At 41.4% G+C, this 17,946-nt stretch overlaps 1 protein-coding gene across 1 annotated transcript in view; it reads left to right on the top strand.

Annotated features, from left to right (window-relative positions):
* tenm1 (teneurin transmembrane protein 1) overlaps nucleotides 1–17,946 on the top strand; it is a 259,840-nt gene that overhangs the window by 196,041 nt on the left and 45,853 nt on the right. Inside the window, exon 22 of the mRNA XM_084718704.1 lies at nucleotides 1,399–1,631. Coding sequence (XP_084574830.1) covers nucleotides 1,399–1,631 — 233 coding nt within the window. The remainder of the gene's footprint in view (nucleotides 1–1,398; nucleotides 1,632–17,946) is intronic.

Below are 17,946 nucleotides of genomic sequence, written 5' to 3' on the forward strand. Positions count from 1 at the left end.
AGATTATTAGTCAGCAGGCACATTGGAACATATTAATCACAGGTTTAACACTTTGAATTCATAACCCTATTAGCATTTATCTTAACACACTCGCTCATACAGAATCCTAAGAATGAGATTATCACTTAGAACTACTATTCAGCCACTGTGGCTGTGGGCATCTGTACTATTTAAATTGGAAGACATTAATCTTGTTGTAGCAGCACAAGCACAACTTTACTCCTGGAGTCTCTCATACTAGTAAATGCTGTTCATTGGGATGTCCTGATTGCCTCTAAAATGCCTTTACTTCAAATGATGGTGTTGTCTAATCATGAAAAAATATTTTAATTTTCTAAAGTAGGCCAGTCTCAATGAGTAAGTAAGTAAGAAAAATAGAAACATTTTGTAAAACTCAAACTAAAAACTCCTTGGAGCTGTTAGCTGCCACTTCAGCGTCAGTGGAAAATTTACATTGTATACAACTCTACCATCCTAAACTACTGTTTATGATCATTTTATTCAAGGAGGGACAATGCACATCAGTTAACATTAACATATAAAAACATTACAAAAAAATTATACAAGAGCACGTAGGCCCAGGCAAATAGTAAAACAATGATAACTGACTCTGCCCAAGACTCTGCTCTTGCTTTTTTTTTCTCTTTGCTCCAATAACAGTTGAGCAAACTAAAATTCAGTCAGCTTTCTCCTTTTCCTGTAAAAGCAACATATAGGGTCACATCTTAAATTAGCTGATGGTGGCAAAATGCTAACTAATTAGCTAGCTAATCTTAATCTGAATACCAGAATAACAGATGTAGATTGGCTAGCTAGTTAGCTTATGTTTTGCTAACAGGAGCTACTTTAAACACACTATATATAAGTTCTGCCATTGCATTATGTTTAGTCACATTCGCCGACTTCCTTCTTCAGTCTCTGACGCACCTGATATATCCCATGCTTTCCCAGAATTCATTGCAACTACCTAGTAATGGCTAGGAGAACACGTACTGTACCCTTAAATAAATCATGCATTTCTCTGCCTTTGAACATTGAAACATTTGGGATGATGTACACAGCTCAACAAAACATGTACCATAATCCTGGCATTTAGACATTTTGATATGGAAATGTGACATATTATAGCTTTAACATGTGAATATATGTCACTTTTACAGGTCCACCAGCAGCACATTTTAACCAGCTTCAAAATTTGTTTTCCTTTTCTCCAAAGATGAGCCAAGCACATAACATATTCAAGTACAAAAAAACAGGAAAGGAGAAAGTTGACAGACGCACTAAGCTTGCTCAGCTCTCACTGGAGCACAGAGTGAGAGAGGGCGGGACTGAGGAAGGGTCAGTTACTGTACTTTCTGCCTTTATTCTCCATTAACTTTGTACACTTTCTTTCATTAGCACCAGCCCCGCTCATAAGTATTACCTGGCCATGGATCCGATGGGGGAGGTTCTTTACGTGTCTGACACCAGCAGCCGCAGAGTGTACCGGGTGAGGAACCTCGGGCAGCCAAAGGATCCATCTCGCAACCTGGAGGTAGTGGCCGGGACAGGGGAGCAGTGTCTACCTTTTGATCAGAGCCACTGCGGAGAGGGCAGGAAGGCCACCGAAGCTCCACTCAATAACCCCCGAGGTAGGAGAGTATACACTACATCCAAAGAAGTCGCTTTCTCAGTCAGTTCACGGTTGCTGCTACACACTGTTGCCATGAGCATGAATTACATTTATCATCCCTCCAGGCGAATATATACAGATTTTGTGGTCAGTACTCACAAATCAGTGTTCAGTAATATTTGCAACACCTAGCTGCAGGACTGCTTCCACCAGTTTTCTGAAGGTCAATACTTTTGTATTGAAGCAGCTCATTACACTGACATTTTGAATAATTTAATATTTTCCTGATTTAATGACAAAGAAATTCAAGTGCTCTGCATGTACTTTCACCACATCTCACCATTTCATACAGAGTGTGATACGTTCAGAATCAATAGTGAGATTGTCACGGAACACGCAGAGGCTATTATTATAATCTCACTTTGATAACCCTGGAAGTATCTTTGAGACATTGTTCTCCTGGAAGCGTGTTATTTGAAAAATGGTAATCCACATGGAAGGCTGATATGATTCTTTGACAATATTGTGATCACATTTTACACATTTAGTTGGTTTTATTTCCACATCCGTCATCTAAGTTGGTTGTTTATCTGTAGAGTCCTCGCTATCCATAAATTCTTTCTCCTTCATTTCTGCTGGTGGTTGCTCAGTGTTTCCCCAGTGATGACTGCGTCGGTGGCCGGATGTGTCCATGGGGGCACGAACCCATATACTGACGCTGCCCCTTGCAAATCGACCGTGGTCACGGCTAATATTATAATATCCTGCAGTTCCCTCTGCCTGGCTCACACTTTTTATCTGCGCCTGTCATTAATTCAGCAGTGACTGTGTAAACCTGCTCTGTATGAATGGATTATCAACGTTGGCTAGCATGCTAGTTGCTAACATGACAGCAACTGACACAAGAGTCAAGACACACGACTTTGCAAGCTAGATCACAAGCTGGCTAGATTCACCTCGACTGGTTTAAGGGTCGACATCTCTCCATTTTTGGTTTTTAAACCAGGTAGACACTGTGTGATTTTGGGCTGTCCCACATGAAAGATGACCAGCATGAAAGAAACTTGGCGCTATCTTTGGTCGTGGCTCCAAAACGCCTCTCGCTGTGAGAGAGGTTCAAAGACGACCTCTCATCTCATAGTCTTGTGATCAAAGATAGCCTTGGGACAAAAGTCTGACAGTGTCAGAGGTTTAGGATGTCATCACACTTTGTAACTGCTGCTACAATCTGCGTCCACTAATCAACCAATAGGAATGCACACACATACGTTTATGTATGTTATTTTAGCAAAGTTAGCATACTACAGGCTCTCTCTGCAAAACTGGTGTCCCAGGTTAGCCTCTTTTTACCGACCACAACCAGGTCCACATTCTCCTTGTCCTCCTTGCCTTTGGTTTTTACTCCATACACATAAATACCACTAATGCAAGGCCTTCATTCTTGCTTATTGTCATCATTGAACACTATAGCGGCGTACGTGGATGACGCACGCTGATGACGTTTTAGCTTTAGACGAATTACGTTAAAGCTACTACAAAATATAACATAAAATATAAAAATGATGTAAATAAAAATCTCCTGCTGCTTCCTTTTAACTGGCTAACTACTCACTGTAACTTTGCCTGGGAAATCTTCTGCAGGTCATATAGAGGCATGATTATTAAGGAGATACGGTTTCATGACCCACTAAAAGACTCCTCGTTCTTTGCTTTAATAAATAATTCTTGTCAGGAGTTGTCAGCAACTCATGTATTGTTATCAGCTCATACCTGTCTCTCCTCTGCTCCGCAGGGTAAGGAGAAAACTGATGCTTCTTTATAAAGTCAGAAACCTACTCGATTCTTGCCTTAATTCTTTCATTTTGGACTAATGCAAATTTTGACTGATATATATATAACTATGAACTGTGAGTGAACTAATGTTCTGTTCTGTCAGACAAAAGATAATTACAGTCCAACTCCTCTGTGATTAGATTTATTCTCTAAATTATAGAGCTGACGTGCGTCCCCTTTAAAATGCAAATATGTTTATATAAGATATCAATTTTCTGAAGCTTAATCCCTACAAAGTATTGAGGTTCTGACTGATTCCTGTGTTATGTTTTGACTAAAGAGACAATCATTGGAAGCTTTGGATCATGTAATTTGTTAAATAGCACTCTCATTATAAGCCCTCAAATATTTAGATATGCTTTGGCATTAAAATAACGCTTAATTGGTTCAAGGGCCCCACTGTGTTCTGCCACAAAAACACCCCACACTTCTCCACCAGCAGCCTGTACTGTTGACACCAGCTGGGACGGATTGATGGATTCATGCTGGTTGTGACTGTTTCTCAACTCTGCCATCAGCATTTTAAACATAAATCGATTTAACCAGGCAACAATAATTTTTCCACTTCTTCATTCATCCAGCTGCACTGTTTCTTATGTTGGTCAGTTACTTTTAAATGTAAGTATTTATTTCATGTAATTTGCCTTAAAAAAAAAAAAAAACATGATGTTGAAAACATGCGCGCCAAAACTGCTGAACCTTTTCCACAGCAGACGTTTTGCCATGTCACAGCAGGAGAAACACAGGTGTGACCAATAAAACTAATAATCATGGCAGCAGTCCATTCAGGTGCTCCAGTTTCACGACCCTGCTATTGTGCCTGCTGGCTCACTGTCACAGCTTGCTGGGACACTTCAATGGAATGAGGACATCATTTATGTTATTAGTTGCACCTGTGCTATTCTTACTATAACAAGTCAAAATGTCCGCTTTATAAAAAGGTCTATTACATGCACTCTCAATGGACGTACTCTGTTCCAATTTATTCTGGACCAGATGCAAATTTCACCATGCACTGACCACTCAACCACTTTCAAGTGACACATCTCTATCACGCACAGATGGGGAGTCGAGTTTGCAACTTGGACTCAAGTTGCACTTATGTCACACACACAGTAACCTGAGAGACCTGTCCTCAAAAGACCTGATACTTGGACTTGAGATTTTTTTTTGTGTGTGCATTAAGGAAATGTCTGACGAGCTGAATGTCATTCCCTTCATCAAACACGAATGGTCTATGTTTTCATTACGCATCTGGCGTGCGTGGTCACAGATGAGGCTGCAGCAACAACACCAGGGCGAGCTCACCTGCAGCAATTGTCATAACCTTTGGCTATAATGACTTTACACAAGGTAACAAAATAACCCCAAAATGCAACGCCTGTCATATCAAAGTAAAGAATGTTGGATTGGCCACATCAGACTTTATCAAACACCTGAAAACACACCTGGATAAGTAAGTCATTACCTTGCGAAGCAGCTGGATTTGCGAGATAACGCGAGAATCTATCTTGCCAGGCTTGTGTCCGCACCAAAATGGTGCAACAAATCAAAAACATTTCTTCCTTTAAAGAAGCCTTTCTCAATGGAAAAGGTTGAAATTAGCCTGTGTTAGACGTGGTAGACAGCTGATTCATCCAATCACCTACTAATTTTTTTTTGTTTGTTTTTTAAGTGCCTGCCCTTTTCCATTCACTTTCTAAAGATGAATTCCCAGATGGTTCTGTGTAACAAACCATATGATGGGTCATGTTACGGAAGTCACTCTGTGATGTGAAAGTTAACGTTAGCGCTCATGGGCAGTGAGCAAACATGTTCGGCTCAGCATCGGCTAATCCTAGCTTGCTAATAGCTTGATTCCATTAGCGTTCGCTAAACATTTTTGAAAAGATGAGTGCGTGTTTATTTGCCACATTTGTTCACATGCAGTGCTGGCTTTGTCATGACTGTAAAAATGATTGAGGAACTTAATCATCCGTGTTCAGCTGCCACCGTCTGCTGGCTCTTGTTAACATCGGCTACAGGCAGATTACATGTTTATCAGGCTTATTAGGTTACCTTTACACTGGGTTTGAGAGGTTAGAGGCTGTGTGACTTTAGTCAGTGTCCATTTTTTTAGCCACCCTCTCTCAGAAAAAAAAATCATATATATCAAACTAATCAATTCTGCTACAGTACTCTAATATGTAGGTAAAGAAGTGCTGATATTACAGTACAAGTAAGAGTGAAAACTGTGTGTTTAAGGATGAGCTGGCTGAGAAATTCATGCTCATTTTGCCCAAGGAAAAACAAGACCAGTGTGTTTGATTTGCAATGAAAGTGGTAACTATGACACCAGACCTTGCCCTTTTTGAATAAGACTATCCCCAGAACACCAAGAACCACCAAGCGAAAACCAGCTGAAGTGGTCATATCAAGCCTCCAGCAGAATAATCGTAAAATAAATGACACAGCAAGAGCAGGAAGTGGAGGCTTCACTGAGAGCAACCTGGGTCTTAGGCAAACACAAGGAGCCCTTTTCGGACACTGAATTAATAAAAAAGTATATGAGTGATGTGATGGAAGCCATGCTGGAAGGAGAGTAAAAGGATGAAATGAAAGAGAAAATGAATCAGATACCACTCTCAGATTCCTCTGCAGCAAGACGAACTGAGATTCTTGCTGGAGATTTGCTCCAGGAACTTTGTGATGGCATAAAAAAGGCGTAATTCATCTCGCTTGCCATGGATGAATCAACATGGATGACCATCCATGACAGGGAGAGAGCGGGGATCGGTGCAACGCTTAGAAACTGGTCTGATATATCACTGCATAATATACCAAGCAGCTCTCTGTGCTAGTCTGGTCTAGAAATGTGCTCAGAAGTAATGACAACTGTGATGAGACTTGTCAACTGTTTGAAGGCATCATCTGCACTGCAGCGTCGCATGCGACTTTCTGTAAAATGAAGAGCAAATGGAAGCTGTTGAATTTGTAACAGATAAAACATCCCACCTCAGTGACCTTAATGTCAAGCTTTGGGGCAAAACCGGCACAATAAGTGACCTTGTGTCTGCAGTTTGTGCTTTTCAGAGAAAGCTGGGAGGTGTTTAAACTTGACAAACAGGAGGCCGTGTCACACTTTCCAAAACTTTTGGAACAAACCACATGAAAAAATATCACCATCAGAACCATGCTGAGATCCTGGAATAGCTGATTGAAAATTCACAAATCCACTCTGAGGACCTCAGCATGGGAAAACAAATTCTACTGTACATTGAAAATCCATTTCTTGTCAGAAATGTCAAAGAATTCTCAATGGAAGCACAGAAAATCTGCCCCGGGGTCAGTGTGGCTTCTCTGTAAACTGAGTTGACTGAGCTCCAAGAACACCCGTCTCTGCAGGAAGCTCGCTGTGACCCTTTCTGGACCAAACAAAGGTCCCTGCTGAAGATGTCCATCGTCTCCAGACGACCAGGCTCTTCACATCTTCACCGTGTCCACTTCAACATACTTCTTGGAAACACTTGGAAACTTGGAAACACAAAGAAGGTGTCATTTCTCCCTTAAATACAGAATTCCAGTTCATGTGTATAACTGACCCCGCCTTTTCTACTCTGCACTCCAATAACAGTTGGGGAAGCTTGGTACCCAGCAGAACCTCAGTCAACTTTTAGAATATGCTATGTGCTAGGCTCATCTATAAAAAGAAGAAACAAATTTTGAAGAGGGTTAAAAGATATTGCTGGCGGACCTGTAAAAGTGAAATATAGGCGTATCTTAATTTAGGCAATAGCGAAAATGCTAGTTAGCTGGTGTTTTGTTAGAGGGCAAAACACTGGCTAACTAGCTTTCTAGAAACTGATGTAGATTAGCTAGTTAGTTAGCTAGGGTTTTGCTAACAGTAGCTAACTTAAGATTTGGTTTTCAGGATAGACAAGCCTAGCACAAAGCCTGTAAGTACAGGAAACAGGAGAGGAAAAGGTTGGCCGGGGTTTCAAAATGGGTGGGACTTGGGAAGGGTCAATAGAGACAGAGCACAACACATCATACTCTGAAAACCAGGAGCTGAAAAAGATCGGCACCAAATTACCCGACCAAGGGCTAAAATGCTAACAAAGACCCTGTTGCTATCTCAAAGCATTAGATTTCAGCATGTCAAGGGATTATTTTAGCGCCCTGAATCTGTCAGAGAGGAAGATTTATACTGATAAACTCAGTATTGCCTGTATATCTCAGTGTCCCTCCTCTTAACCTTGCTGTTCTGTGAGAAATGATCCCACTGACCGTCCAGAAGTGGAATACTCTGATATTTAACCGATCAAAGAACAAAATTTGGCCTTTCATAGATGTATCAGCGTCAGTGTCTGTGGTTTGTCTGGACAAATTAGCAACTGTAACTGAGAATGTGTGTCAGGATCCCACAGTTTTTACATTCATCCTGCTGATGCCTCAGCCAATTACCCTGTTGGTAGTGCAAGTGTTTGTGGTGACAAAGCAGCTTTTAGATATTTTTATGTTGTTTACTGGCAGACGGAAAGTGACAAAAGGCACCTTCACGCAATACAAAGTCAATGGAGAGAGATTAATTGTTTCCCCTCCGGTGGGGGTGGGGCTTAATTGCACTCTGTCTCTATTTTGGTTGCCTGGGTCCAGACCTCTGAGTGATGGAAATGGAGTGTGACAATTCTGTCTGATTTCAGGTAATAATTCTTTAGTTTTGGGAACTTCAATATCATGATTTAATGCGCCCTTACTGGACCTGTGATGCAGTGGAAAATACTCTGGTCGGTTGTGTTAGCGTTGTGGTCATACTGTGTAAATATCTGGAAATGGACGAATCTGTCAAACATCTTGACCGTTCACGGCGTCACAGTGCCACAATAGTATGTTTAAAGGCTATGTGCACACACAGAGACACAGGCAGGCGTTTTCACTTATTCTGACTGGTTAGCCCTCTCCTCATGCCGCGTTTATGTCATTTCTGTGTTATTGTAATGACCAGTTTTCAACTTGAAAATACCTTTCACATCAACATGCAGGCTGCAATTACAACTGGATTTTTTTTCTGAAAACTCTGATTTATCCAACTTGGTGCTTAATAATAATACAGAAGTACCTGAAAACTGAACAAACATGGACGCCTCATATCATGCCTGTCATTCAAACTCTTTGAAATTTGATGAATGTAATGCTATGCTGTCAGCTCACTCTCACACAGCCAAGTCTGCAATCATACGGTACAACCGTCTTGAGTTGTCAGGTGACATGAACGCTCCCCAAATTGTAAACATGCGAATATTTCCCAACACAAGTATTTATTCCATGTGAGCGTGGCGTCAGGTTGAAGGTGGATGGAGCTGTGCTGGGAGTTACTTGTGGTCCTCAGACTTCATAAACCATTAAGCATGATGAGGGTGTAATTTATCCCATTCTAGCAGATGCAACACCAGTGTCAGCACAGTCTGTGCACACCCACACGGATCTGCCAAATTCACCTGGCTTCTCTTAACAGGCATAAATGCCTGTGTGGCAGCAGCTCAGTGCAGTTCTTCACCACTCAAACTGACCAATGATTACACAATGTGCAACCCAGTGGGATGGTGTAATTTGCAGAAATTGTCAGTAAAAAATGGGTAACAACTGGCCACAAAAAAACAGAATGTGTCACATGACAAGAGAAATTATTTGATCTTTTTATTAAAATGACAATAATAGCCTGACTAATAGGGTAAGCATGGCTTCTCTTGGCTTACAGGAGAAAATGGCACTTTTAGGCGCTAAACTTAAGCCAAAATACGCCTGTCGTATTAAGTTTCTAATGCAGAGAAGTCTGCAGATTCAGCTCTGATTCCCTCCTAGCCTTAGCCTAGTTCAAGCTATTTGAATTAATGCACATATATTTCAGACATTAAGCCCGGAGTGTCGATTTGAATTGGTTAATCATTATACCCTTAGTTATTAGCTGACAGGAGTGGATTCCAGCAATGTGTCTTCTCTGCCGTTGTACTACATTTTTATTTCCTTCTCTCTGCCCTGCCTGTTAGCTGGAAGAAGTCTTACTGGTCTCCCCTGACTTCTGTCATCAATAAGACATGGTCACCCACAGGAAAGCTGCAGTCAGGGAGCTTTTTTTTCCCCATCGCAGTAGTCTGTAAAATGCACCAGAAACCTAACAAAGTGAACGATTCTGAGACGCTTTAGTGTTTGAGTGATGAACATTTCATTTAGCTCCACTTTATTTCACTTCTTTAAATATTTATTTATATTACATTATTTTCTGGTGCATTTTTTAATTGTTGAAATGTCAAATTGAACTTGCACTTGCAGTAATGACTATGGCTTGCACTAATGCTGCACTCATGATTGTACCAATTAAGATAACTAAACTATACTAATACTACTACTGCAGCTCTAGATTTATTTAACTCACTGCCATACATGATGCAGTATAAAACCATTTGTGTGAAACTTGCACATTGTCATGTATTTTATACGATGTCAAGTTTTTAATAACATGTCAAGTACATGCCAGTGCCCCTGTGCTTCTAACTATGATGCTGTAGGTACCTCTCTGGGGTCAGTCATGCAGGCTCCCTTCTAGTGTTATGTTTTGATGTGCTGTCGACATCAGGTGACATAGTATACAGAGTGAGAAAGTCTTAATATAGAGGAGGTGGGGTGTAAAGACGGGTCACACAGGACTTGTACCTAGGAGACCACTGTTTATGAAACAAGTGTGACATTTTGCTGCATGCAAGCCAGCGTCTGACTGTTCTGACCCAAGGGTCCTCTGCACAGTGAAAGACACATGACATAAACTGAGCAACACAGACACACAAACACAGATAACACCTCATAACTGTGTTCTATATCGAGCTGTGGAGTGTGACTGATGTATGTGAAATAGTTCAAGGTGCAAAGTTATGACAAAGTTGTCAAAGTGTATGCAGACTGCATACAACAGTACATACTTTGTAAGGGCAGCTGCAGTATGTATGTGCATTGACTTCTGTTTAACTTACGTTAAACTTATTGTTCCTATCCCGTGAAAACCACTGACCACCAAAATGTCAGCTTTTCAGGAGATAAGAAAACAGCCATGTTTTCAGCTTTGTGGCAACGCATTTTTCTGATGATCCAGTGGCTCTGTAAATGGTCTGTTTGGCTTTAGAAATAGGAAAATTGTCCTTCAGTTTCATCATAAAATTCAAAACCGCCAAATTTGGAGTTAAGTTGTTGTCAAGGGGCAGCAAAGTTATATTGTGTTACTTATGTACATTAACTTATATACGTTTACTTTAATTTATGTAACTAACAGAGTTATTGAAACCCAAACCATGATCTTTTCCTAAACCTAACCAAGTAGCTTTGTGCCTTTATTTTGAAAATCTATGCAGATGTCATATATTTATTATTGCTAACAAGACTGCAGAGTCCTACATATGAAAAACAGGTACCAGAGAAGTATCTACAGCGTCATAGTGTTTTTTGACATATTTGTAATATTTGTGTATTTTATCTTTATATTTCATCCTAGATATTTTCCTACAGTTTTTATTCTGATATACATTATATATGTCAGGCAATGATGACTGTGAATATGAAGGACACACAAAGAAAAGGGAAGGAAAAAAAGAGAATAATGTCGAAGAGGAGAAAATAATGTAATCATCTGTCATTCATCAGCATCATCATGGTGTCCATAGACAAGTCAATGAGTTCTCTTCAGCAAAACACAAGTGTGGATTTGTTAATGGGTGTGAAGAAAAGGACAGCATGGATGCATTTTATCTTATAATAATTATTATTAATAATGACTGACCTACATTTCCACCACTTAGATTGAATGAAAACAAACAGCATAACACTGTAATTCGTTAGATTAAAGTGCTCTGGCTGCTCTGTGTCCCTGAACTCACCATTGATACAATCAATCACATCACACAAGGTGAGCGAACGAAAAAACATTCTTAAATACTTGTTTATGCTGGAGCGTTGTGAGGTCGCTCATACGCTGTCTTCCGGCATGTTGCATTACAGAGGTTAAAATGGCAGATCGTTACTGCTTATTTTTTGTTTCCAGCACCCAGCTTCTGTGGAATCAGGCCATTATGTAGTCGATATCTTATGCGCTATCATATCAAACATACTGTGGTCTGGGAGGGCCGTAACAGCAGTGGATCGGGCTTGTGGGGGCCGCATTTGCACAAAACTCGAGTGCTGCCAGGAAGAAGAAATAATCTGTTTACTGCCCTCACCAATCACACCCACACACCTGGCCAACTCTTGGTCCCCAGGTCGCACGGGAGATTTAGCCACAGGCCTGTCACTCAGGCTACACCCACAGTCCTACACGGCCTCTTCTGTCAGTCACACTCAGCCTCTGCGTGCAGTGCAGTCTGATGTTGGAGGCAGACAGCCAGTCGATATGGAGCACAATAAACAAATGTAGTGCAGAAGTGCCTCCATGCTTCAAATGTCACCGATTCTTAATATAAAGTAGCTCTAAATTTGATAGCAGAACTTTGATTTTTTTATTAGCCACAACTTCCTAAGTTCATACAGATAAAAGAAGAAGAAGATGATGAAAAGGGAAAGAAGAAGATAAGAGAAAAACAAGATTGGAGCTGATTCCTGCTACAATTTGACAGATGATCTGAAGACTGTTATTCTCAGTGTACGTGCCCCCCTATACCTCAGAACACGCTGTACCTCTGCCTTTATACAGTAATAGAATATTCTGTCCCAAGACTCCTCCTGTTCACGCACGGTCAGGTATTTTATACTCTTTGACTCACTGCACTTCACAGACTCTTCTGTGGCCATTGTGCTCCGACTAACCAGCTCTTATAAAGGCTCTGGAGATTTCTGCCTGGAGCCCCACGGTTCCCTGTCATCCATCTGCCACAGCCCACACTCATCCTCCACCCCGCACCCTCTTACCAATGGTAATGAGTGGTAGACTTCACAGAGAAATATCTGTCCGCTCCTTTTTTGAAGCTGCGGCTGTGTGATTCTCCCGCATTGATCTTGTCTTGTGTCCTCTGGTGAGCGCCTCGCTCCAAATTAGAGCCTTCCTTCTTTTTCTCCACTCCGTCCAGCTCTTTTTCTGTCCCTCCCCCTTTTTCACCGATGAATCGTCCTCGTGCCCCGGTGTTGACATAGCTGCAGTCGGCCTGCTGTGACACATAATATTGTTACAACACGGCAAACAGTTGTTAAATAGTAATCCATAATTTTAATTTAGCCGACAATGTTGCGGCACTATTGAGTGCACCGCTGTTGCCCAAGTTTATAGTCTCTCCATAGCGTAAGCTGCAGGGATTATCTTGTGTCCTTCAAACACTCACTTATGAATACAAGATCTGGGGCATTGTTTAGAGTTGGCTCCACATGCGCCTCTGCAGTCAATTAGCTCGGTAAATAAAAGGCCTTGCTCCATTTAGGATGGATCCCATGTCTGACATGAAAGAGGCGTCGGTCCCCCAGGACCAAACAGCCTTGGCTCGCATCTCTGGACTCCTTCTGCTCGCAACATGAAGGGTACTTATTTTTTACACATTTAGTGGATAATAGTTGTGTGTATGTAAAAAATCAGCCTGCGCTCGCCAGAAAAACATTTGTGTTGGTCGAAAGTGCAAGCGGCTTATTCCAGCTGATCTGTCTGTGTATTGTTGGGCAGCGCCCGCAAAAGTAAGCATGACAGGGGAAGTATAAGGAACAGAAAGTCCACATTTGGAGGAGACAGGGTGGGTGGATTGCTAAAACAAGCGTGCCCAGGAGACCGGGGTTTGAGCCCTGTGTGAAACAAAAATCTAAACATAGTTATTTAAAGTTTTGAGTAACTTGAAATCTCATTGTGGACATGACGTCCAACCTGCGAGTGGCATCACTATTGTCACGTGACACACGTAACGTATTTATTTTCACCCAAACCACTATCTTTTCCTATTCCCATCCAATTTTTCTATTGCATAACCACATTTGTGAGTTATGTCATTATTTAAGTGACATCACTTACTTAGTTAAAGTTTTGACGTCTGTCATGTCATTTACATTGTGTGAGCGAAGTCACTTCCGTCACATAATGTGATGTAATGTTATTTTAACCCAAACCACAATCTTTTCCTACCCTAAGTAGTTGAGTTAGGACAAAGTAGTTCTATTGCTTAAATCTTACAAAACTTCAACCGTTTATAATGTAAACTACATGAGTTATGTCACATAACATTCATAATGTAGTTAAGGTCCACTAAGCCTGTTGCTGCAGGTACTTTCCACCAATAAGCCACCAAGAGAACGTTTTGGGATCAGTCGACAATCAACCTATTCTAGTGTTTAGGTAAAAATAAGTGTCTGTGTTTCATGCGTAGGTTTTGGACAGAGGAGTTTGGAGAGTGATTGAGAGTTTAGTTGTTGATGTTTGCCATGCGCAGGTCTTATCTTTTATTTGTCGACTAGTCCCAGACAGCAAAGCTGATATCCACAGAGAGAGGTGTGTGTGTATATGTGTGTGAGTGCTTGCAGTGTCAGTCTCTCACTCCGACCCACAGGGGGCAGACTAATGCCCTTATCAGAGGCTGACATGCTGCCACCGCATTTCTCCCTCTTGCCCCTCTCTCGTCTCTTCTTTTCTCTCCTCCTCTGCTTTCTTTCCGTCTCTTTCTCTTCGTCTCTCTATTCCCCACACAGACAAACACATTTGTTCCCAGCTCACTCGGCCCCGCAGCTGCGAGGCACGCCATCGGAGTCGAGATAGCGGCGGCCGGGGTGCCGAATGAAGCAATGGGGTTTAAACCGGTCGCGGTTATTAGCATGTTGAACAGCCAGGGAGTTTAAAAAAGAGTCACAGCCAGGGGTAAATATGCTTCACATGGCACATCGCTGTTTGGCCACCAACCTCAGACCAGGCCCAGCCAGGCATCATGCTGTACAGTATCTGTCTTGGCTGCTGGTTGACATATAAGCAGCTTAGGCGAATGAATATCTTCACACATTGGGCGCCGGTCTCATTTACAGAAATGGCTGAAAACGAAGCAATGTGCACAGGAGCGTTTCCCAGTTTGTTTCATCAGTGTGAATCAAGCATTCGATGCTGTCAGCAAGCCCATACTCAAACCATTAACTCAGCAAACACCGGTCCCCTGCTTCTCCTCCAGCAGTGGAGTCACATGAGCGCTGGTGTCCCTTAAATGCATGACTCTAATCACTGCAGCCTGCATTTCACTTCTCCCCAAATCTGCCACTTCCCAAACTGTATTCTCTGGCTGCAGCAGTGAAGTTAGAAGATCTCCTAGGGCTGTGTAGCCTCTATGCCAGCTGCTCTGTGTTATAACTTTGGAATGAATATGCCATTGTTATTCTACCTCTGGCTCCCATAGCATTTAGTGCAGAGTGATTGTTGCGCCTCACAAAATAGCGAGAGGGAGGGAGAGGGGGAGCGGATTAAATTGATAGAGAAAAAGATGGAGCTCAGAAGCGAGAGAGAAAGAGGGTGAAAGGAGAAAATAGAGAATAAAAAATATTATGAAATTAATAGAGGAAAATAGAGAATGGAGGGACAGAGAGAACAAGAGAGTGAATGAAATGGATAAAAAGAGAAAGAGAGGACTCAGTGTTTTGCGTCTAAATCCTGCAGCGTGCAGCAGTCCCACACCTCATCTGCATATTAAACTGGCCCTGTGGCTCCCTTCCCTCTCAGAGGGTCAACTATCATTGTTTCTGTTGGTTTAAACAGAGCACTACTTCTCAAAACAAGGGCATCAGATAAGTCACACTGTGTTTTTAGCTCCAAGATTCGGTTTGTGTGTGAGCGGGCGCATATGTGTGCGCAATTTTTAACAGCCTGCTCCTGTGTTTCATTTCACATTGACCGAGCTTTTGTCTTTGCCCCTGGACATTCCTGCATTAATGATACACACATGAATTAATCACACAGCAAGGCAAACAGCAGCATACTCTATGATAATGCAAATTAGAGAGACGCCATTGGGTCATGCTATTTCTACCACAGCTTGTTTTCTCACTGCGGCATCCATGATAATTAGACGATCGGCGATGGTTTGTGCAACAGACATGCATCACTGAGCAGCCACAATAACAAGTTCTGCCAGAGTCTCCTTTCTCCCAAAACTAATACTGAAAATATAGCTGCCAGCGGCAAATCCGGAGGGCCAAGCAAAAGAGCATCAAGCAAAGCACACAGCACGCAGGTACATCGAGGACTCGTCCAGCCAGTGAACAATTTTTACATGACTGGAGAGAGAATTGCAGAGATAGAGCCGATGTCCTGTTTGTATATCCTATTCCTGTAGCCTGTAGTCTATTCAGCTGTGTTGCATTGTTACACATGAGAAAGTCTGTTTTTGTAAATAATGCATGCTGCACACTCTCATTTTAGAGTACATGTTTTCATTGAGAATTCCCAGTTGACCCATAGTCTTCTTGGACATGTGATGCTAGGCTTGTGTGCTCTACATACAGTGGTGTGTAATACCACAAGTCAGAGTATATGCAGGTTAGTGAATGTTCAGATATTCTTCATAAGAAAATACTGACTGACATAAATGCCATTTTCCTTTTGTATGGATGAAATGTTTTGGTGGAAGCTACTTTTTTAAACTGGGGAGTTGGCTTGCACTTGCCTCGAAAGGAGGACTGACTGTGACCCTTGTTGCACAGAAACATGAACAGCTGCATCACACATTTATAGCACATAACTCATTCAAAAACTGTGCAGTCAAATAGTCCAACAGTTTAAGAACAACGTTTCTCAACACAAGACTGCAAGATTCAGACACTCTGGATAAAGGCATACTACACCGGCTCAGGGACACTTTAGAAAACTGTTGTTGAGAAACACAGTTTGTTGCTGCATCTGCAAATGCAAGTTAAGACTCTAGGACCAGCCAGATTGTTGCCAGCGCTGACTTCAAAAGCCAGCATCTGTGATGGTATGGGGGTGCGTTAGTGCCCGTGGCATCATGGGTAACAGTTACATCTGTTAACGCCCCATTAATGTTGAAAGGTACATACAGGTTTTGAAGCAACATATGGTGCCATCCAGACAATGTCTTTTGCAGAGATGTGCAAGACAATGCCAAGACACATTCTGCTCATGTCACAACAGTGAGGCTTTGTAGTAAAATAATTCAGGTGCTAGACCAGCCTGCCTGCAGTCTAGACTTAACTCCCATTAAAAATATGTGGTCCATTTTCAAGCAAAAAATACAACAGCAGAGACTCCTCACTGTTGAGCACCTGAAGCTGTATATTAAGCAGGAATGAGAAGTAATTCCACTTTCTAAAATTTCAACAATTAGTTTCCTCTGTTCCAAAATTCTTACTGAGTGTAACAAAATGTGATGTATCACAGTGGTAAACATGCCCGTCCCAACTTTTTTCGTAATGTGTTGCAGGGATCAAATTCAAAATAGTATACATTTGCAAAAATCAGGTTAATCAGTTTGAACATTAAATATCTTGTCTTTATGCTGTATTTATGCAAACCATTGCATTCTGTCTGTATTTAGGTTTTGCACAACTTCACAACTTTTTCTTGGAATTTGGATTGTGGTAATCAGTTCATGACCACATCAAACCTCCACACGAGTATTACAAAAAACAAAACTGTGAATATGACACAGATAGGTCAAATAGCAAAACAGCCTATTATGATAAAGCACCAGCATCAGTGGTAATGGCAAATATGTGATCCTTGCTGGTTTCTTTATTAAAGTGAATTAGTGATCAAACACCCTCATGAATGAGTCATACATCAATAATAGCCTAATTTTAAACATGTTTCATAATAATGAAGGAAATACAGGGAAAAAAATACATGGCTAAAGTTGCATTTTGCCAGAGATCCTCCAAAATATAATGAATCATGTTTTCAGTGGAGCTCGCGGTTCATTAGGAGGATCCAGGCTCCCCCTGTAGTTTGATAAAACAGTGAAACAGTGCACAGTGAAATACTGGAATTTGTGATTTGTGTCAGCATTTTCATAATGAAGGCTGAAAGTTTGAACTTGTTTCATCTGAGGTCGACTTCAAGTCACTTCTAAACAGCCTGGGGTTTAGGAGAATTGTTGAATCAGGCAACAAATTCACATACCCAAATGTTTGTCACTGTCTGCCAAAATGATCCATATATCAACAGGATGACAGGCCCGACAAGTCCTCACATTTAAACAACATAATCAGGGGTGAGTGGAATGAAGAGCAGCTCTCAGTCCTACACAGCAGCTAACTAGGATGCTACAGAGAACATTGGGATGAAAACAATCACATCATTAATTTTCCAGCCTGGTAAATGCGTCCAGTCTGATATTTTTCTTTTTCTATTTTTCTTTTGTTTTTTCTTGTGCCACTATCATTAATATGACTGTACAGTTACATAACCCTCTGAATTCAGAGATGCACAAAATTATCTTCCTCTGTTCTTTCCAACAACAAAAATATATAATTATATTATTATTATAATTCGGCATCTTTGAGGTGAAAGTGCAGTTGAGTTG

The sequence above is a fragment of the Lutjanus erythropterus genome, chromosome 5, assembly GCF_056507025.1.
Source record: "Lutjanus erythropterus isolate fLutEry1 chromosome 5, fLutEry1.hap2, whole genome shotgun sequence".
Classification (NCBI taxonomy): domain Eukaryota; kingdom Metazoa; phylum Chordata; class Actinopteri; order Lutjaniformes; family Lutjanidae; genus Lutjanus; species Lutjanus erythropterus.